General features: G+C 43.7%; 5 protein-coding genes across 5 annotated transcripts; all 5 read left to right on the top strand.

Annotated features, from left to right (window-relative positions):
• Positions 1 to 2,596: 2,596 nt before the first annotated feature.
• Positions 2,597 to 3,061, top strand: SARC_05527 (hypothetical protein; the record flags this gene model as incomplete). The annotated part of the gene is made up of 1 exon (XM_014300615.1): positions 2,597 to 3,061. The coding sequence occupies one exon, from the start codon at positions 2,597 to 2,599 to the stop codon at positions 3,059 to 3,061; it is 465 nt and encodes a 154-aa protein (XP_014156090.1).
• Positions 3,062 to 3,726: 665 nt separating this feature from the next.
• On the top strand, positions 3,727 to 3,975 carry SARC_05526 (hypothetical protein; the record flags this gene model as incomplete). The annotated part of the gene is made up of 1 exon (XM_014300614.1): positions 3,727 to 3,975. The coding sequence occupies one exon, from the start codon at positions 3,727 to 3,729 to the stop codon at positions 3,973 to 3,975; it is 249 nt and encodes an 82-aa protein (XP_014156089.1).
• Positions 3,976 to 4,277: 302 nt separating this feature from the next.
• Positions 4,278 to 5,353, top strand: SARC_05525 (hypothetical protein; the record flags this gene model as incomplete). The annotated part of the gene is made up of 2 exons (XM_014300613.1): positions 4,278 to 4,555; positions 4,669 to 5,353. The coding sequence occupies 2 exons, from the start codon at positions 4,278 to 4,280 to the stop codon at positions 5,351 to 5,353; spliced, it is 963 nt and encodes a 320-aa protein (XP_014156088.1).
• SARC_05524 (hypothetical protein) lies at positions 5,354 to 5,857 on the top strand (the record flags this gene model as incomplete). The annotated part of the gene is made up of 1 exon (XM_014300612.1): positions 5,354 to 5,857. The coding sequence occupies one exon, from the start codon at positions 5,354 to 5,356 to the stop codon at positions 5,855 to 5,857; it is 504 nt and encodes a 167-aa protein (XP_014156087.1).
• Positions 5,858 to 11,667: 5,810 nt separating this feature from the next.
• On the top strand, positions 11,668 to 12,934 carry SARC_05523 (hypothetical protein). Its single transcript, XM_014300611.1, has one exon. It carries the CDS (start codon positions 12,096 to 12,098, stop codon positions 12,513 to 12,515), a length of 420 nt encoding a protein of 139 aa, XP_014156086.1. The 5' UTR covers positions 11,668 to 12,095; the 3' UTR covers positions 12,516 to 12,934.
• The last annotated feature ends 9,209 nt before the right edge of the window (positions 12,935 to 22,143 follow it).

Raw genomic sequence — 22,143 nt, 5'->3', positions numbered from 1 at the left:
CGTAGAGGCCGCTGCTATGGTGTTCATTCGTGCCCTCAGAAAACGTATGCGTTTTGAAGGAGAGTTTACGGAGTCAACCGACAACTTGGATGTAACTACGAATGAATCATCTGAGTCTCCGGCTATAAGAATAAGCTTGACCATCAAACAACGACCACCGAGACTGGTGCGACCACAGCAACCTCGAATACACTCCCTTTCGCAACGTCAGGAACTATACCTCCAGGAAAATTTGACTTCTAAATAAAAATAAAGGCGGGTTTGCGCACGCGTACTACAACCTCCTGAGCCCATACCCGTCAGCTACTCCAAGCGTGTGGTTTAGCTTGCGCGCAATAGTACACAATATTTTGATTTTTGAAGCCAGCAATTGTGATGTGTTCATCGAAAGCAGATGCGTATGCAATAACTCAGGCAATGAAGACGCAATGGAACACTACAGATATGGGCGAGCCTAGCTGGTTTCTCAAACTCACAATCAATCTGGATACACCGGGCAACGTCAGCATACATCAGGGCCAATACACAAGGGATCTACTGAAGAATTTGACCTAGAATGCAATACATCTCGGGTCCCTTGCATTGGAACTGATCATATTGCTACTGACAAAGACAACCCTACTGAGACATCAAAGCTTATCAACACATTGTAGGATGCTTACGATACTTGGCGGATGGCACGAGACCGGACATATCACTCACAATTAACCTACTGAGACGTCATTTAGTCGCACCGATGGAACACCACTTGCAAGCCGCCAAACGAGTTTTACGATACTTGTCAGGCACACGAAGTCTGGGCACTACATACAGTAAGGATATACCCTTCACACGTACATTTTCAGCTGACAGTGACTACTGTTCAAACTCAGAGGACACAAAATCTACAACGGGAAAAATTAGAATGATAGCAGGTGGACCGTTTTTATGGAGGACGAACTTGCAGAAGACAACAGCACTTTCGACAGCCGAAGCAGAATATGTCGCATGCTCAGATACAACACGAGACGCAGTATGGACACGGCACCTACTTGAAGGAATTGGTCTACCGCAAACATAGCCCACGATCATCGAACAAAATAACAAGTCGTCGATCAAGATAAGTGAGAAATCAAAGTCCTCTTATCACTTCACAAAAGTAAGGACAGTCACAGACGAAGTGCGACTTGTATACACACCAACAACAGAAATATTAAGCGATATGCTTACAAAACCTTTAGACCATAAAAAGTTTATATACGCTCGAGTCAAGATAATGAGCAAGATGTCTGACCTATAGAAGACATATGTACCCGGTGACAACTGTACAGTAAACACAAGTGTAAATTTAACAAGCCGTACATTAAAGAGCATTTAATTTATTCGATATGAATGAAACAATTACGATTATGTTCAGGTGATATAGAACAGATTGCTACTATTGCAATTGCTATAGTCATTCCACTTTTTTGGGGACGCCCATCATAGAAGTGAGGTCTGTGTGTCCATGGACAATAGAAAAGCACTATATAAATATCAATACATATCAGGATGAAACATACGAGACACATGCGAAAATCAATACAAGATATAATATGGGAATCATATACTAATCGCTTATACACATCTGAATAATTCTAAGTCTGAGAGACTTGTACCAGAATGTATTGTACAAAAATCATCCTAAGTGTCTCTATATAAGTCTCAAGATTTTAGCAGTGCGATTACTTACCAGAATTCAAGGAAGAGACGAAAATATTTGAAGTTCCAGATTTATGATCGCAATTTAAATTCAAAGGTCGAAAACTCATGATGAAAAGGCATCTATCGAAAAGTATTCACAAGTCGAACAAACAGCAATGAAGGATCTACCAGGAAGAAACCAAAAGATAAGTATATGTAAATTTGAAAGTACTAGGCAAGTTTATATTTTTCAATATTTTATTGTTGAAGTATTATTCTATTATTACAGTGTTTTTATTCAATCTAAGTTCTTAACAACACCTTCTGTACAAGTGAAAATTACAATTGCCACGAAGTTCTTTATGCACTTTAGTAGTTAGATGCTGTAAGCAAAGAAGTCTTGCATATACAGTAAAACTGTATAATTAGATATCAAACTGGACTAACACTTCATATAGTGAATTGTCTACTATAAGCGTACATAAAAGACCACCAAGTATTATGTCGTTGTGCGGGATGTCTTCTATTGAGAGACACCAGCACGACTAGCACAGCTACCATAATTGTAAAATTCACTTTGTGGTCAGATATACTCTATTTAGGTTGTTTCACGTTTTTAGGTTTATTTGAAAAAGGGTCATAAACTCTGGTTTAGGGTTTATGACCAATTTTATACACATATCAAATATTAGAATATATGGTTCATTTTATATTTCAATAAAGATACAACGTCTCCCCTTGTAAGAGGGGAGTACGTTGAGATATTGTTAACTCGCGTATTTGACTGTATTTTTAACAGGCTTATTAGTTGTACTTTATTGAAGAAAGGTGATAACCGACGTAGTCTAAAGAAGACAGAATTCTGACCCATAATTTTTTCGCTAGGATAAGAGCGTCAATATCAGGACAATGGAGAAACCCCCCAAGAAGTCACATGAGAGAGGGAAATACACCCATAGGACTGTCCACGACAGACCGACAGCTGGGAAGCGAGGATAGCGGGTTCGGTAGCAGTGAACTGAGCCTGCCATCATTGTTGTCAAACTCAGGAAGCGACTCCGAGGTGGGCAACGAAGCAGAAGGATACCCAAATGAAGAAATGACGCCACCACGCGGATCGCGCTGTGAAATGAATCAACCCCTAGACATGAGACGGCAGAGATCAGCCAGATGGTATATCTCTATAACAATAAGTAGTGAAGAGATACAGGAATACACGAATGTGTGGAGGAGACGACAAGCAGGACCTCCAGCAAGGTTACGACGACTAGTGAGTGTACCAGACACACCGAGTATTTGGGGACATGACCATGACGAGGAAATGAACGAAGAACACTGGACAGGGGAAGTTTGCTATGGACAAGGTAAGTCTCTATGGATAACAAGGAGACGTGACTGAAACATAGGTGGAGTCTATTGGCAGATGAGTGTTGCTAGGAAGGTGTGAACATTAGTAATGAACAAATATGAAGTAGTGTACATGAGGTGTGTGATAAGGGATCAGTAGATATTAGCGGTACATATATGGAAGTGAAGCATTGTGTATTGGCCTCGTATAAGTGTAACATACGATAGCAATTAGTTATGAGCAGCATAAGTGTGGAAGTAGAGGTGTGAGAAGACTACCACAAAATTCGATATGAGACACGTAATAGCATCACATTGTGGAGCATGCGCGACAGAACAGCTGTCAGCGAAGAAGTAAGAGGAGCAAGAGATGCAGGATGGATGGAATAGAGAAATAATAGGTAGACAACACGTACGGTCGGGACTAGAATAGTAATAGATTGAACGAGTATGTATACAGAAGAAGCACGTGCGACAATAGGGGGAGCATGAGTCTAAAGCAAAGAGTAATAAAGAAGAGTTACTCCATGCAATTAATCTGCACGAGGAGTAGTGAGTCCATGGACTCTGGGAGTAGGCATGTGTGTCAAGAGAGGTGCCATCCGTTGCATATATAAGCAACAAGTAAATAGGTTAGAGATCAATTATTCTCGACTTAGACATACAAGCACCGTAACCTTACTGCAATGCCGAGCACCCGTAAGAGTCGTCGTCAGCATGGTCTGGAACCCGAGCAACATGTACGTAGTACGAGCCAACTACGAGGTTTCAAGCGTAGAGCTGGCCTTTCTCAAGAGGGAGACCAAGGGTTGTCTGAGGACCAGCGGAGGGGAGGCAGACGAACCATTTCGGACGAATCAGACAATGCTGCAGAAAGCCCTAGTGGTTGAGACAAGGCGAGGGTTCAGCACCGCCGAGCAAAAGCAACGAGTCGTCACCTCCGTGCGCCCACACCTGGCGAGGTAGTGATAGGGGACAGAAGCGTCAGAATGACGGTGGCAGGATTCTACACCAACAAGGACAGACTCGACCTCGTCAGAAGCGACGCCCTTACCGTCAGAGCCGTCAATACGTGAGCAATGCGCAATCCAAGACGGATCAGCTACTGCAGAAACAGCAAGAATTGCTGGGGAAATATGAGCAGCGGCTGCAACACTTTCAGCGGCAGGCAGAGAGACCTCGAAGAGGTCCGACCACTATTTCTTCAGATCCGGGCCAGGAGGAGGAGAGTATGAGTACCAGTCAGCCGCCGGAGCCAGTTGGGAAGAATGTACGTTAAGAGTTCAGGATTCCAGGCAGTGCGGCTAGATACGGAGTCGGATACCCAGCCGCAGCCCAAGGGATGGGACCTCACGACTCAGATACACCACGGGCAGCGATCTCCCAACAATATTTTGTACATGCGCAACAAAGAGCAGCACAAGACCCTCATGGGCCGGAGGCACTGGACAACCGTCGTGATCGATTTTCCGAGACGGTTCATTCTCCGGAGGCTCTACGAGACTCGATACCCGAACACACGGTGTTATCGACCCCTACGACACAGGTATCCCAACTAACGGCTGGTGACAAGGTGACCCCTCCGACACCGGAGAGTATTGCGGCGGATCGCCAAGCGCTTCATGCGCGGATGCTCCGACTATCGAAATAATTGTGCAGAGCGGTTGAGGCAGATGATCTTCCACGTGCCGAGGCGCTGAGAGGAGTGTTAGAAACCTTACGAGCCACACATGACTCGCGCCCCGTAACCAAGCACGAACCACGAGTACCGAGAAGCAGGCCTGAATGGCCGTCGAACCGATACCAACTACACAATGTATTAGAGAGAGATACTAAAGGAGCCCTGGTGGAGGCGCTAAAGAACGCGCAGATCTCGGGCCTAGACACGGCGTGGAGTTTGCGGTGGTTTTATAAGGTTCTGAGCCACTTCAAGGCCGAGCAGTCTACTTTAGATTATATCAAGTCCAACCAACGTTTGGTCAATTGGACTCCAGAGTTGCAGATAACACAGATCTGCTCTCACGAAACTCAAGCGACAGTCGACCCCACATTCCGTAAGTTGGCGAAGGGACACTCTCGGGTGTCAAATGTACCTATTATGGCACAGATGACACAATTAATGGAGAATCACAGACGTGCCCACCAATGCAGCCAGACGGATGCGGAATTCAAGCAAAGCCTTTTGAACCACTGCATTGTGCAGTTGTTGGAAGACTCTCTTGGGTCTCGTACATATGAGCGGACGCTACAACTGCACACCAAGTGGCACTTGATGGAGACTCACGAATTGTTGCAGCTTCTCAGTCCTGATATTCAAGAAGCACAGACAAGAACTACGGCGTGAATGTCGAACCGACGACCACATACCAACGATCATCAACGGGGGGATGGGACGGTAACACGTATACCGTATATGACCACTCCACGAGGGACACAACAGTGGCAACAGCGCACGCCACCGTCGAATACAACAACAACATGTGGCGGGTGCCAGGCACAAGCACCACCAGGGTTGAGGCACATTCCTCGCTGTCATAACTATAGGGCAGCAACCCAGGACAACCGTGGCCGCACGTTAGAGACACATCAACGTGGCCCGGGACCGCATAGTGCAGTAACACCTTCCTCAACGATAACACCATCTGTTCCACCGGTACGAAGCGCGGGAGGCGACAACACGACGCAACCGCAAGTCCATAGTCTCACAGACACGTCGGCGTGGGAAACCCCACCTACCGCCACGGATCTACATCTTGGAGCGCTGCTTTTTGGTGATATGGGGGAGAGTGATCCGATAGGAGACGATAAGATATCCCCAGAATGGTCTCCCATATCAGATCAACCTTGAGATATCAGGGTGTCTGACTATGATATAGCTTTGACGTTTGCGTATATAGGATACTCGGTACAGGCGATAAAAGACCCACTGTTAACAGCAGACCAACGGGTGTATGTTTAAGTTCAGTTGAATGGTCGCACATTCCGAGCCCTGGTAGATTCAGGCGCAAATAGAGGTTGTATTTCGCAGGCATCCGTAGAGGCGCTAGGCCTTCCGATATCTCCGGCTCCTCCTAATTCATACATTTATTTGGCGGATCAAGCGGCGCGTACTCGGCGACTGGGGACGACGAAGAGCATCCCAATTAGATATGGAACGGCTATAACTAACGGTTCCTTGTAGCTCATGAATCTACCGGTAGGCATCGATGTGATCATCGGGGTAGATATTATGCCGGGCTTAGGGTTATACTTAGGAGGACTACAATCTCCATTAGCACCTACAGATCCGAAAGAGTTGGACAACATACTGAAGCCGATCACTAGACAGCGAGCCCCAGATTTAACCGAGCCTGACGGCATCCGGGAGGATCTGAAATCAGTATTAGAGGCGAATGCAGCGATTACAGATAGCGCACGATGCCGATTGGAAGGAAGTGAGGTGGCCATACCGGTCACTAGAGACCAAACAATGAACATGCGTCGTTCAACTAAGAACTTTGTGTCAGACCGATGGATACCATACGTGGAAGAACAGGTGCAGAAGTGGCTACGAGATTTAGTTATTATCAAGCGAACTACTCCAACTACAGTGAACCTACCACTATTAGCGGTACCGACCTTTGATAGCGAGGGGAATGTTAAGAAGGTACGAGTTTGCCTCTATTGTTCTCAGATATTAAAGTATCTTGAAGTGTTTTAAGTTAAGTTTTAAGTGAATAGTTGTGATTTATTTGATTCGAGTCCCTGCTTTTATATGCGTTGTACTCGTAATCCTTGAGCCATTGAAAAACACCTCTTAAGGTGAAAAATATTCTCAACTTAATCTATGATCCAATCCAAAGGCAGCGTCGCCACGTCTTCAACTGATCGTGGCTTCCATTGTAATCTTTGGCCTTATACGTTTAGATTGTACTCCTCCGATATTTAGGGATGCCCTTATGCCCATCAGAGATTTTCTATAATGATGTTTCCGTACTCCCGGCACTTCGGCTCCGAGATTAATTTCCATCTGTAATATTACTGTGTCCCTCTCTGAGCTTAGATTCTCTCCTTGCTTGATGCTGGGATAAACCTTGTTGATCCTCCGGTGTTTGACCGTAGTTTTATGCTTGGTAAACAATCCTGGTTTACTGTGATCAATAGCCTCGATATGCGAGCAGTCAATGGTCTGATCCCAGGCGACCAATTCCTACTCCCCATGGTGACGAGATCATATCGCGGTTACAGAGCAAGAAGTATTATACAACATTGGATATCTCAGCAGCGTATCATCGTTTGCCGATTCACCCAGATTCTCAGTACTTGTTTAGCTTCACCCATGGGCGCCACCAATATTCATTTACATCGGCGCCATTCGGTCTGCACGTTCTCACCCAGCAATTCCAACGGACGTTGAGCACAATTTTGGATGGCCTCCCCGTACACCATTACATCGACGATATAGTGATAGCGGGTGACGACTATGAAGAGCATAATGCAACGGTTACAGAGGTGATTCGCCGTCTTACGTATCATAGCTTCAAGTTGAATCCTGATACATGTCACTTTGCGATCAGGGAGGTAATGATTCTCGGAAAGAAGGTGTCAGCAGCAGGCATTGATATTGATTTCGAGAAGCAGGCGAAGCTGCTGGATTGGCCGAACCCGCAGCGTTACAAGGATATAGCATCGGCGTTGGGTCTTACGAACTTCATCCACGAACATCTTCCAAATTTTGCGCACATAGTAGCACCACTCCGAGAGTTCTGTAAGCTGAAACCTAACGAGTTGATTGGGACAAGGTGGGGGCCTCGCCACGCAGAGGCGTTGGCGGCTATGAAGACGGCGATAGTTAACGCGGTGGCTCTCCACTTCCCAGTGGAGGATATTCCCCTGAACTTGGAGACAGTTGCCAGTGACTATGGCATCGGAGGGGCTTTGTTCCAGTGGGTGGAGGGAAAGAAGCACTACTTTATGTTCTTCAGTAAGACTCTTAATCAGGCACAACAGAATTACGCCACGCCAATGAAGGAACTCTTGGCGCTTGTATATGGGCTTGCACACTTCCTCGAATTCCTCGACGGGTAATGATTCGCAGCATTCACGGACCATAAGGCGCTAGTGTATATGAATACACAGTTGAAGTTGGATCCGATGCTACAACGCTGGCACCACATTATAGCCCCGTTTAACTTCACTATATCACACATTCCGGGAGAGAAGAATGTTCTCCCTGATATGTTGAGTAGGGTCCACGAGGGGACAGCGGAAGCCGATATACCAGAAGTGATGTATGTTGATTGTTGGCAACTGTTCCCAAACTACTTCACACAAGCCCAGCAGAGTTTCGTCTCAAACGATATGAATGTGTTCGCGACGCCGGGGGATGCGCAACTCCCTCGGTTTTGGACACACGTCGAGCGGGGGGGGGGCGCCTTCCAGCACAATTGGGCGTTGCTTAATGGGTGGATGAATCCACCGTGGAAGCTCATCCATAAGATGTTTAGGAAGATTAAGGCCGACGGGGCGTCGGCAACTGTATGTGTTCCGTGGGCCCCTCGAGCGCCGTGGTTCACTTTATCCAAGTCCTTGCTGCAGTCTGAGCCGGTGTTAGTACCGAGGACACCGCACACGTTCTTGAAACATGCTAAGTACGCATGTAGTAAAACCCCGTGGGGCCATACAGTGATTGCTAGAATTGGACCCCCCAATGGTTTTCTGCTGCCGGAGTCGTTTCAACAGCGATTAGGTTTTACCGAACCACGATATGTACCTCAACCTCGTTGTTTAGATACAGCACGGGATTTTTCAGTCGCAATCACGAGTGCGGAGGCCCAACCAGCATTTGCCAATGCGTCACTGGACGAACAACAGCGACGCACACAACTCACACAAGCACAACATGAACAAGGACACCACGGGGCAGCGGACACAGTGGCGCAACTTCAACAGAATGGCCACATATGGCCGGGAGCTCTAGAGTTAGTGACGGAAGTTAAGCGTCAATGCAGTGCGTGTTTGGGACAGGATACTCTGAAGAAAGGGTTTCCCCCCGTGGTAAGTATAGACGCCCGTTACCCATGAGATCACATTCAGGTGGATTACATCCCGATGCCGATTGTATTCCGCCGGAAGAATATACATGTCCTACACGTTCTGGACATAGCCTCGGGGTACTTGATTCTCCGCGCCACACCCGACAAATCCAAGGAGTCCCCGGCGCAGACGTTGTTGGCAATCTTCGACGAACATGGGTTCCCTAGGAAGATGCAGTCGGACATGGGAACCGAATTTGTTAACGGAGTTGTGGCCCTTATCGTCCGGGAAGTCGTGATGATGCACAAACTCTCACCGCCGTATCGTCCGCAAGTGTTAGGAGCTACAGAACGTCGGCATAAAGAAATCATCCGGTCCATCCGGATTTGCTGTGAGGCTACACCACACGCATGGGATGAGCGCCTCCCATTCACGATGCTGTACCAGAACTTAAGGGTGTCCCGTCGGCATAAGAGTGCTCCGTTTAGTGTATACTTCGGTCGCCGGCATGTCCCATTTTCGGATTTTACCGACGATACCCCAGACCACCAGCCGGTTACGAACGAAACATGAGCTCACCGCCTAGATCGCCTACAGGATACGATCTTACCAACGTTGCACAGGCTGACGATACGGTACACGGACACTTTGACGAGGAACTTCGACCGACTTCATGCGGACGATCTGGTGCACTTTGAGGAAGGCGATGTGGTGATGGTCAAATCGGAAGGGCGCACATCGAAGGCCATGCGCCCTTTGTTTGGTCCATATGTAATTAAAGGCCGGAACGGACAGGGGTACGACCTTGCTCATCGGGATGGTTCGATTCCATCGGAATTCGGTCCATAGGAGTATGGATCCACCCCTGGATGAGAGTCTATGGCGTGAGGACGAGTCTGCGTTCCGACACATCATTCAACATCGCATGAATAATGACACGGGTCAGACGGAGTACCTAGTGCGCTGGCGTGAAGGGGATCCTACCTGAGAAACGGCCGAGGCGTTTGACGATGCTAATGACATCGTGGCATACCATAAGGATACACAAACACGCTCTCGCAAGCGCCGGCGGGAAGCAGTGTAACAAGTATGGTTGTGCAGCATTTTTATTGTTTTTTTCTTTAATTTTCGATATTTCAAGTTATCGACCTTGCTCGCGTGGTTGTTACGAACCGGGCCCTCTAGCTCTCTGAGGTAGAATGACAGCCGATGCTCTAGCTCTCTGAGGGTAAATGCCAGCGGATCCCTCTTGTTCGTGGAGGTTAAACCAGCGTCCTATGTATAGCGAGTAGATCTTCACTGGCACACGTACCGTGCTTCCCCAATTTTATACACATGTCAAATATTAGAACCTATGGTTCATTTTATAATTCAATAAAGATACAACGTCTCCCCTTATAAGAGGGAAGTACGATGAGATATTGTTAACTTGCGTATTTGACTACAACTTTCATGTACAGAATCAGATCAGGCTTCATCCCTCAGTGCCGAACGCACCTCACTTCAGCAAAAAATTGCCTAGCATTTAAAATGCCCAGGTATAAATATCAATGGATAGTATACCTTCCATCTAGTCTGAATCAGTATTTCAAGTTCAATTTTGTAACCTTTTAGCGTAAAGTGATTGGTTCCTAAACCCTAAAAACAACCCATACCAAATTTTTGCTGACAACATGGTATGTTATACGTATACGCTTCAATTTGAAAACGTGTTTACGTTTTAACACTCCATCAACTAATATGACTGTGAGTCTGTGGCTCTCACAGTGTCAGTGTCACACTTGCAAATTTGAAATTTCAAACTCCAATCTTTTGAACAACAAGTGTATCCTAAATTGTCGGATTAAGTTTATTTACTTTCATCAAACTTAAACATTGTACAATTTTCCAAGTTATATCTCAGATATTCCATATCACAGATTTGAGATTCCAAGAACTTGGACAACCTTGAAGCGGATACAACTTTGATAAATTGGGGGGGGGTATTACCGGGTCACCAATGAAGGTCCAATATAAGCGTAGTAAAACCATACGGAGCTTGTATTAGACAACATAAAATACAACATAAAATATAAATGGGGTTTTCTTTAATAGGGGGGTTTTTCCCCTGTTTATGAATTAATCATGACAGCAATAATTCTTAGTATAAATGCCTTGAGCAGGCACCACAATAGAGTACTGCTTCTAAGCTCTTATAATTGACAGTCCAACAGTAAGGTAGGATTAAGGTCCTTAGAGTAGACCTGTGCTGCGGCCATGTCGAGATCCGCTTGCCAGTCATCGAAATTGTATCCATCTTCAGCGAGAATGGACCAAGTAGTAGGGGGGGGGGATGCTAGCGATATGTGAGTTTAAAATCATAGTGACTAAAAGGTAGGAGGGTTCAAATTATTTCCCTAACCTATAGAAACCTATCTAGTATTCTTTAATTAGAACTGAACTTTACCTAATATTTCCTAAATTATTAATAAAAAACTAATATCCTATAAACTGGAGTAGAAAGCTTGGAAAGTTTTGTGCTCTACAATTTTTGCAAATTATTCATACTCTGGTTTTTTTGTTTTTGTTTTCTTTTGGGGGGAAATTAGCGCTCGATTAAAAAGCTGATGTATTTTTAAAATTTTATCATTTCACTCGCATTCACGAGGAAACATGTTTCAAAATCTCGTTTATCTTTACTACTCGTCGAAGTACTGTACTGCTCGTGAATTTATAAAATATTCTCGATTTCCACTCGAGCTATTTAAAAACTCGTAAAACAAATGGCACCAATTCATAAACTGTACATTTAAGATTTTTGATACAGCTATTTGTTATACTTCTAGATTACAAAGCGGTCTTTGATTTCAGCTTCTCGAATGTCAAACACAGCCCTCTTTCAAAATCTACATAGTATGACCTTAGAGGGCGTGGATTATAAGTGTAAATTAACTTCCCAGTGCTCTCAATCATGTTTGTATTTCAAAGCTATGCTTTGTTGTAAAACTACTTTTGAAGCTATGGTAAATACGCACTGTCTTCACATTCCACACGACAAAAAGAACAAAGATAAACAAGAGTTTCGTTAGTAGATGATTTTCTACCAATACAGAAGTAGCTCAAAACCGGTGATCTGGACAAAAAAAAACAGAAACCAAAGCATTGAAGCGAAGCCGACTGTGTCGTCTGTGGTTCGTCGTCGAGATAATCCTGATTATCTCAAGTGCATGCGCAAAGGTGAAGTAAAAAGGCTTGCTATTTGCACGATCAATATTCAACGTAGTAGCGAAATTATGGATATTGAGCATCGCTCTCGACATGACATGCCCTTGAATGTGAAGGACATGGAAAAGGGCACCCAATATGATTGCGACAGCCGGGATACAAAATCAATCACTACACATAATGCGAGCGTCGATAATGTACCCGATGCACTACATACGACCTTGGCTGAAGTTGGACGTGTTGCAAAACGCAGTTTGCGATGGAATTCGGCGGCGGATGAACAATGACCCCAAAATTCGATCATTGTGGAATATGCCTACGGACTAGATGGATGTTTTATTATTTCCCGCGGAGAATATTTCTTCTATCTTCACAGATAATTGAACAATCGCTCCTCAACAATCAGTTTTATAATCGATTTGGAGCGGTATGGAATATATAATGAATATATTCGTGGAGATACGTCAAGTGTGTCTTGAGCATCTTTCTAAAGGCCAAACTACTGGTTTCGCTCCATTCAAAAAAGTATTTCGTCAACTTCTCCAGCTCATTTACGGAGTCAATGGGCTGTAGATATAGATTACTCTGACCATAACCCTTGCAATGGTTCCTGATTGTAATCGGTATCAAGTAATGTATATGATTAACTCTGAATCAACTTGAAATAAAGGTACATTTATGGATTTAATGTACTTTCATCACACAGAGTTTGCAAACAAAAAGTGACTCAATTGTCTTCAAGAGCTTTCAATTTCTGCATCCTTTTGGCAAACTCCTCCGATGCATAATTTTTGGGTGTCGGGAAGAGAGATTGATATCTGGCTGGAACCTCTTTCATACGATATGTACACAGTGCTGTCACGGCATATATTACGCACAGTTTATATTGTTAGTTCTCTGGTTTTAATCAATTTTGTATATCATATGGCGTACTTTCTTGATGTACATGAACATGAACGCCAAATTCAGATGTATGGAACCGTTGGAAACACTATTATTACCTCTAACATGCCCGTGATTGGATTTTCCTTTCTTGGATTCCACCCTGAAGCCACTTATTTCTCTCACCCACTGACAGTAATCTTTCAACATGGTGTCGGTATGTATGCCTACTATACCTGCCCGACTTAGATATCAATTGATTGACTTCTCCCATACACACCAATCGAGTTCTATTTCAGATCTGATATTTTATTGTGCTACATCTTCCTGCATCCTTCAATGAATTGTGCCTGTGCGGTGCCCATCAAACAATTATACATTTGACAGCAAAAAATACATAATTTAATCTAAGCGAGAAAGCACCTTTCAACATGGTGTCGGTATGTATGCCTACTATACCTGCCCGACTTAGATATCAATTGATTGACTTCTCCCATACACACCAATCGAGTTCTATTTCAGATCTGATATTTTATTGTGCTACATCTTCCTGCATCCTTCAACGAATTGTGCCTGTGCGGTGCCCATCAAACAATTATACATTTGACAGCAAAAAATACATAATTTAATCTAAGCGAGAAAGCACCATCTCATAACCATGGCCAACTTTATTCCATGTTGTTTATCGTCCACTTTTACTTGCACGTATGAAATCCAAGAATCGAGAAAGTCAGTGAAGGACACTAATACTCGCGCAGGTTTCAGCTCTATTACATGGCTGAACGTATTTACACTTAACTCGGAATATCGACGACGGGAAACGGCTCGAGGGAAATGTCCGAAAAATACTTATAAAGGAGATCGGTCGGATCGGCCGGTGCCAAAAATCATATGGATTGGTGTACGACAAGCGATCTCACCAGAAACGCCTTGATATAGTGCGTGCAACTCGCGCGACAATTGCGCGATTGCGAACAAAAACTTAGAGCCGGTGAAAACTTAGAATTCGGCACTTTTATTATTATTTTTTTATCCAAACATGAAAATGCCTTACTTCTTGTTTTTTTATTAAAGTCTGAAAGAACTACACAGGTGCGTTTTTGCGCACGGTTTAGGACTTTTTTCGGTAATCGTGATCGGGGTGCGCGCGCCTTAGCGATCTTAAGCCTGCAATCGTTGTACGCGGGCGTCGCGAATCACCGTTTGATGTAATTGGTTGCTAACACACAAATCTTTAAAGAGACTCATATCAACAGCATTTATGACGTTGATTCCGTCAACAGTATCTCGCGGAGATAATGTGGAAATATCGAGGAGCTCTTCGATTCGATCTATTGCTCGTAGTGCATTCTTCTCTCGTTCCGCCATGAAATTAAATATAAAAGTATAGCTTCCAGTCGTATAATGAGCGTGATCGTCATGCTCATGTACACCACAGCTTCATCTGGCGTACTGAATATATTCTGATAAACACGTAAACTCGTCTCCTTTTCATTCTATACCAAAATAAAAAAAATAGGAGACATGATTATTGTGAACACAGCTTTCGATTCCAAGCCTCATCCTTTTTCTCCACCTTGCCACGATACTCGGCTAGTGAGAGACTACAGTTCTCAGGCCAGATTTTACAGCAAGAAACCATCTTTGATATATAGAAGTCATCAGAGTTAGCTTACTCCCGAGAGCTAATCAAGTTGCTCAAATTACTCTCAAGAGTTGAGTTATTACTTAACCGACTTCCGAGATCAGATTAAGTTTCTCAACCGATTCCCGAGTGTGAATTAAGCCTGTCAACCGCAACATTCTAATAATAACTGCGGTTCTATGTGAGTCACAACCTATGCGGAAAGACGTCATGCGATCAGCGTGAGATTTAGCTGCAGATAAGTTGAAATATAAAAGCATTGAAGTGTTAAAGTGTTCCGCATAAGGTTTCTCATACTGACCATATGAGTTTTTACCCTGGCCAGCCCAAGCGGCTGAACACCAGCTCAAACACCTTAGGTATAAAACCAAAGGTGATGAAGTCGGAAATAAATATATACATTTGCAATTTTTTTAAAGTCTACTACATTGCACTCTAGGTCACTCTGATCTCGCGATATCAATATGCCTACTGTGAACTCTAAAGAAATTAAGACCACCTCTATTCTCGAATCGAAGGTCGACTGGCTTCCTTGGAAACCCCAGACAATTATATCCGTGAATTGTGAAGGAATCCCAACAATATTGACCGATCCGACCCCGTCTAGAGGGAACCGATGGACACCCAAGGAAATCGCTGAGGCTTATCGGATTATCAACCGCATCTTATCTCCGTTACTGCAGACGGAGATCAGCCAACTCATTGATAAGCCGTGGGAAGCTTTTGCCGCACTGAAACGCAAGTTTGAGGCCCTGACCGAAGATGATATCCGGACATTAGAAGGAAAACTGAACCGTATCACGCAAGAACGGAACGAATCTTACGCCAGCCTTATCAGTCGTCTCAACACGGCATTTGTGAAATTCAAGAACGCCGGAGGTACGAAGTCTAACAACAGCCTATGTGCTATTCTACGGCAGGCTGTAAACGACGATAATCAGACTGTCAAGATTACGTTGAAGACACCCGCTATGATGGCATGTCGTATGATGAGCTCACCACGTATCTCATCACATTGGATCCAGATGAAAGTGACCCATCAACCGTTGTGCACGGTGCGCATGCAGTTATACCGACAGGAAATTGTGCACTCTGCAACAATCGTGGACATTCCATCGGGCAATGTCGTACGCTACAAGCGCTAATTAAATCATATGTTGCTGGTAACCCACATAATCAGGGTCGTGACCAATCTGGTCCTCGTCATGACATGAGAGACTACAGATTTAAGTCCAAGAACAATGACAAACATCGCCGATCTGATTCGAATCGTGACAACCGTACTCATGTGGAACAGTACAACAGAAACAACAGCTACCAATACCGCTACGATAATCACGATGAACAGGACCGACAGGACTACCGAGTAGACAGGTACAATCAACGCGACTACAACGATGGTAGATATTCACGAGATACCCAACGTGCACAAGACATTGACAGAACATACAGATCCCAGAGCAATCGACGCCAAGCTCAGGAAGGTAGACAAGACAAAGCTATGTCAGCACAAGTATCTGATGACCAGCTACCTGCAAACAGACAGATTGTATTCTCCACAATTAACCCTACAATCGACAACAAGGAGGTGAATGATCAGTCAGACAGAGATTCCAGAGGTGGATACTGACTAGCTTGCGATAGTTGTACCACCATACACGTACTTCCCTATAAGTACCACAAACATCACCTCGTCAGCAACATGCGTATTAATGACCAGGGTATGGTACAATCGTTTATCCGAAGTATGTAGCTCAGCTAGGAAACTTAGGGGACGTACTCATTGATAAGACAGTTAAAACTGCACTACTAAGTATCAGCCTACTCTCAGCGCGACAATATTCATTTGAATTCACCAACAACATGATGTACATATTACTACCAAGCTTCGGAACCATAACTGTACATGAAAAGCACAGAATATACTGTGTACACATCGACGACATAGCTATAACTACAGTGGAACCATCGCTGGAGAAAGCCAACCAGATTTCATGGCACAACAGGCTCGCGCACCCCAGCTACGTCCCAAAAGATTTACCATACATAAGGCAACCAGAGGAACGATGCAAAGCATGCACTATTGCTAAGAAGAAGAAGAATAATACAAACAAGGAACGACAGCGCGAACCTACTACAGAGCCTCTCGAGTAAGTCTTCGTGGACATAATAGGACCGTTCGTAACGTCAATAGGATCCAACGCCCACTCTGTATCAATCATAGACGTTTTTTCTAGCATGGCCAAAGAGTATACGATCCGCGATCTGAAAGCGACAAATTTTTTGGATGCTATGTTACACACCTTCGATGAATGGTACATCTTAAGTCATCGCCGAGTTCAGTGCATACAAATGGATCGAGGCTCACAGTTTACAACAAACGTAACGAGGCGCATGCTTGCGTATTTGGGATACTGCTCTGTAAGATTCGGTCTCCCAAGGCGATATTAACGCCTTAGAATAAATAAACGCGTAGGTAAATTCTAAGTATCGTGAAAATATCAAAGCAAATAAACGAAATGAGACTTTTAGTAAAGTTATGTATGCCTCGTGAAAACAGCAATACTCTGAGGGATTGTGAGGCTGAGACATTGCCTATATATAATCCTCTCAGTACTGTTTCCGCCGAAGGGATTTTATTTAGTGTTTCGTTGTCGCTCTATTAGAAACTATGGTATGTTTCACGGGGGCGAATCCGAGAGACTCATAAAATCATATCTTTAGAATAAATAAACAAATATAAAATAAAAATACTCTTGATGTCTTTAGTTATTGTCTTAACCAATAACTTGCCACAACCAAGAATTTCCGACTTAGCCTTCATCAGACTGGCACATCTTGTTGGCTGATCGGAGGATCAACTAGGTAACGTTAATAGTCTCTAGAAACCTATATTCGGTTGAGCCATCTCGCTACCAAAGTGTTCAGATATAAATAAAGTTGGAAAGTAAATAAAGTTCTATTAATAGAACTAGACAAACTCTTTATGTTTGGTATTTTACTGAGGCCTTTTAATGGCCTCGTCCAAATATCTGATATGCAAAATGGAAACGGTATTAATTAATAAAACAATTAAAAAAATCATTTTAGGAAACTTAAGTTGCTCGTGCTATTAAGAGTACATTTAGGAAACTTAAGTTCCTCGTACTATCAAGAGTACATTTAGGAAACTTAAGTTCCTCGTACTATTAAGAGTACGTTTATAATTTACGTACTTCTTAAGAGTACGTTTATAACATAGAGTCTAATGTGGAGGCCCGGCTTATTACAGCTCGAGGTACGCACCTACGGCCACGCCACAATACCATGGCAAGGTGGAGAGACTCCATGGTACACTGGTCCCTAGAATGCTTGCACAACTGAAATATGCACGTCTACCGACTACTATGTGGGCTGAATCACTGATTCACACTACCAACATATACAATGCTATACTCACCAACAAGAAGAGCTCATCCCCAAACGAGAAGTTTACAGGATACGCATTTCCGATAGATATGTTCAGAATATTCGGGTGTCATATCGCATACAAGAACCGTGATCCAGACGGCAAACTCGACGACAAAGCACTGGATGGCATTCTTCTTGCGCAACCCTTGGACACAATACCGGGCTCGTATGGTATATACTCACCGCTGACAAAGCGTATAATACAAAGCCGAGACGTCTATATATTCGAAGATGAATTCTTTGTCTGGGAAGACAACAAATGTACAACCGCTATCGCACCACCTGACACTACGAACAGTAGTACATTCTTCCAAATCGAGAATGTCGATTTCCAAACAGACGCAAGGACAACATCGACAACGGAAGATATGCTTAGCCAACAAACCCAGCCCACTGTGACGCACAAGTCGAGCAACTCAGAACAACTACAAATAACTTCATCGTCAACACAACAACCTGCTGAGAGTGAAGTACATACCGTCGAGTCGGAGGCTTCTGCTGCGACTACCAAAACACAACATGATCTCGAAGCAAACATAACTAGAAGAACGGCAGAAGGTCGCCAAGTCTCTCAAGAACTGCGGGACCTTACGATAGATGATAATAATGTCGACTGGTATCACGATAGCCGCCGTAAGAGATGAACTCCTTGCACTACGCACACTGTCAATTCAGCAACTGCAGCAATGGAACCAAAAACATACAAAGGTATATATGAGATGCCAAACGCAGCCGATTGGGAGGAATCAGCACGTTCGGAGATGGAGAGCTTGGTGGTACAGCGCATGGCATTCACTCTGGCTGACAACAAACAACGAGAGAAATCGATATTTTCCCCTCGATGGGTCTTCAAGGTAAAAACGGATGAATCAGGACAAGTCACATGACTCAAATCACGTCGGAAGGTAGCAGCATTCAATGCAAAACAGAGAGTCGAATACGATAAAGCTATGCCCCAGCAGTAGCCAAGGAAACACTCAGGATCTGTCTAACTCTAATGGCACACTATGACATGGACATTCGACAATACGATACACCCTCGGCCTACCTCACTCAAGAATTGTATACCCCTAGCTACATGCGAGTGCCGCAAGGATACGATCTCATCGAACATCTATTGGACCCGTCTCAGAGAAAACTATACGAAAGGCACAAGCAAGGAGACACAAAGGTTGTATGTCGAGTTGACCGTTGCGTATACGGTCTACCACCTAGCGGACACTACTGGTTTAAAGCTATCCATCGGTTTGCTATACAACACAGTTATAAACAAGCACAATCGGATGGAGCACTGTTCATCAAACAAACACACAGTGGACCTTGTTTCATTATTGTACACGTAGATGACAAAATTGCAGCATGCCAGAGTAAGACCGACGGACAGAAATTAGCTGACGCAATGAAATGCGAATGGGACACTGTTGATATGGGCTTACCGTTATGGTTTCTCAAGTGTCAAGTTAAAATACATCCTGGAAGAGTACGTCTCCATCAACGACAATACCTAAGAGAAATATTGCAGGAATGGGGGTTGATAGATTGTAAACCAGCATGGATGCCAATTCTAGAATCGGACTATGAAGTAACAGACAAACATGCATGTCTCCCGGAAAAGGCAGCAAGTTCAGACGTCCCAACAATCACACAATACAACAAGCTAGTGGGTCAGCTACGATACTTTGTAGATCAAACACGAGTGGATATATGCTTTGCAGTTTCGACCCTAAGTCGCTATCTGATAGCACCTCAGTACCACCATTTCAGAAGTGCCAAGCGCTGTTTGAAGTATCTCGCTGGTACTCAGGACTTCGGACTTGAATACACGAACAAATAACCATGTATTCCCTATCAGAGTGCAGACAGTAGCTTTGCTAGCGATGACACAACAAGACGATCCACCACCGGGCGAGTGGGCAATATAGCAGGTGCACCATTTATGTGGGGTACAAACTTGCAACGACTAGTACTAACGTCTACAGCAGAGGCAGAATACGTAGCACAATCTGATACAGCCGAAGACGCAGTATGGGCTAGAAATCTCTTCACAGAATTCAGCATTTCGCTCGTAGAAACCACCACCATAGAACAGGACAACAAGTCAGCAATACTGATGGGAAATGGTATCACGAAATCCCACCGTACAAAACATATCGATTGACGATATCATCACATCAGGGAACTCACATCGAACAACACCATCAAGCTAAAATACAAACCATCAGAACAGCTACTCAGTGATTTTTTCACGAAGCCACTCAGCCGAGAGAAGTTTACCGACATACGCGACAGACTAATGACTCGGATGCCAGTATCAACATAGTTCAATTTATAATAAAGGTAACTATTTTAAGGTAAGCAGGTGTCAAATGCTTTGTGCTTCTACCTCTGACTGCAAAATATACAGATATATCGTACCTTGTAAAAAGAGTGTGTACAAACTGTTTATATGATATGTAAAAATGAAATTATAAATAATTTAAACGCAATATATAACTATATATTTGTTCCTATCGATAGACACCCAAGTATTTACTTGTGCGACTGTGTTTTGACATAAAATACTCTGAAGTTCAAGTTGAATCCGGCAGACAGTTTGTATTCATCGATACACATAATATTAGTAGCTTACTGGTTTCGTAAAAGTTGCATACCTGTGACAATTTGTATAGAAATTCACTCGCAAGATACAAACAAAATTGTGAATTTCGCAGCCCACAGGCCCTACAGGGACCACAACCGCACACTGTCTCCACCATTAGCCCGGCATAGTCTATTAGCGAAACATGATCGGATTGAGCGACCGAATACACAGCCTTGAATGTGCTTCGCGGCATCGAAATATATTTTTATCACATGGTTATGATAGTCATAAAAATTGCCTGCATTTGACGCCGAGTTGGACTTTAGAGACTTTTTTTAATAAAATAAACAGCCTCTGGTTCGGATCTCGTGTATCAATTGAATATGATTGTATTGAGACGAAAACGTGATTTTTTTTCGGGGGGTATATAGGTGTGTCTGCAGCTACAGGTTGTTCGATCACAAGCTATTGTATAGGCGTTCCCGTATGCTACTGCAATCTTGAAATAAATAAGACTGTCTCTATAGGTGGCCAATATTAATTTTACAGAACGCCATGGATTAAGAAGATTTTTGATATCGCATATCAATTAGACAGTATGCAGTTCAGATTCCACAAAGTGAAGAAATTTATCTACCCCTATACGGTGGTTCACCTACGGCAATACTTTTAATGATTTCGGGTCCGATATGTATTGATACCTGAGGTACTCGTAACTTAGAGACGACTCTGTCTTAATAAGTATATACATCACCATAGCTTCAGCTGGCATAGATTGACCAGATGGCAGCAAGACAGAGTGACTGTCTGTGTGTGTCAAAATTAATATTAGGCATCTTACAGCCAGGTAGTGCCCAAAAGTGGCCATAATGTTCCAGTTGGTTCGAAATCATGATTGGTAGAGCAGCACATAAATGCATAAACAAAATGAGCAAAGTTCAGTTTTAACTACCGAGAATGAGGATGATAGCTAGATTTTGATTAATGATACGTTTATTCGTTTTTCTTCGCATTATGAGGATGCTTCCATGTGATTTTTTGGAAAAGGTAGTTGAACGCAAGTATGACTCTAGCACCTCGAATTCCACAACCTCTACCGTTATACGGACCGAGTACAATATGTTCACATTGTCGAGATCCGTTAATACCATACGAAACTATTCTTAGTATACCGCCTCAGAAGTCCTACTACATTTATTGTTTCGTCGAGAATTGTAATGCCTGGAGACACCGAGTTTGCGTAATGTTTATTTTCTAATTTGTAAAAGGTTACCGAGCTCGGGTGATAAAAAAAGTTTTTTGCAATCTGACCCGATAAAATTTCACATCTTACTTGAAGGGGGCTGATAAACTGCAC

Source organism: Sphaeroforma arctica (assembly GCF_001186125.1).
Source record: "Sphaeroforma arctica JP610 unplaced genomic scaffold supercont1.355, whole genome shotgun sequence".
NCBI classification, from domain to species: Eukaryota; class Ichthyosporea; order Ichthyophonida; genus Sphaeroforma; species Sphaeroforma arctica.
The sequence above is the reverse complement of the archived record's forward strand: the minus strand, read 5'-3'. Positions and strand labels throughout refer to the sequence as shown.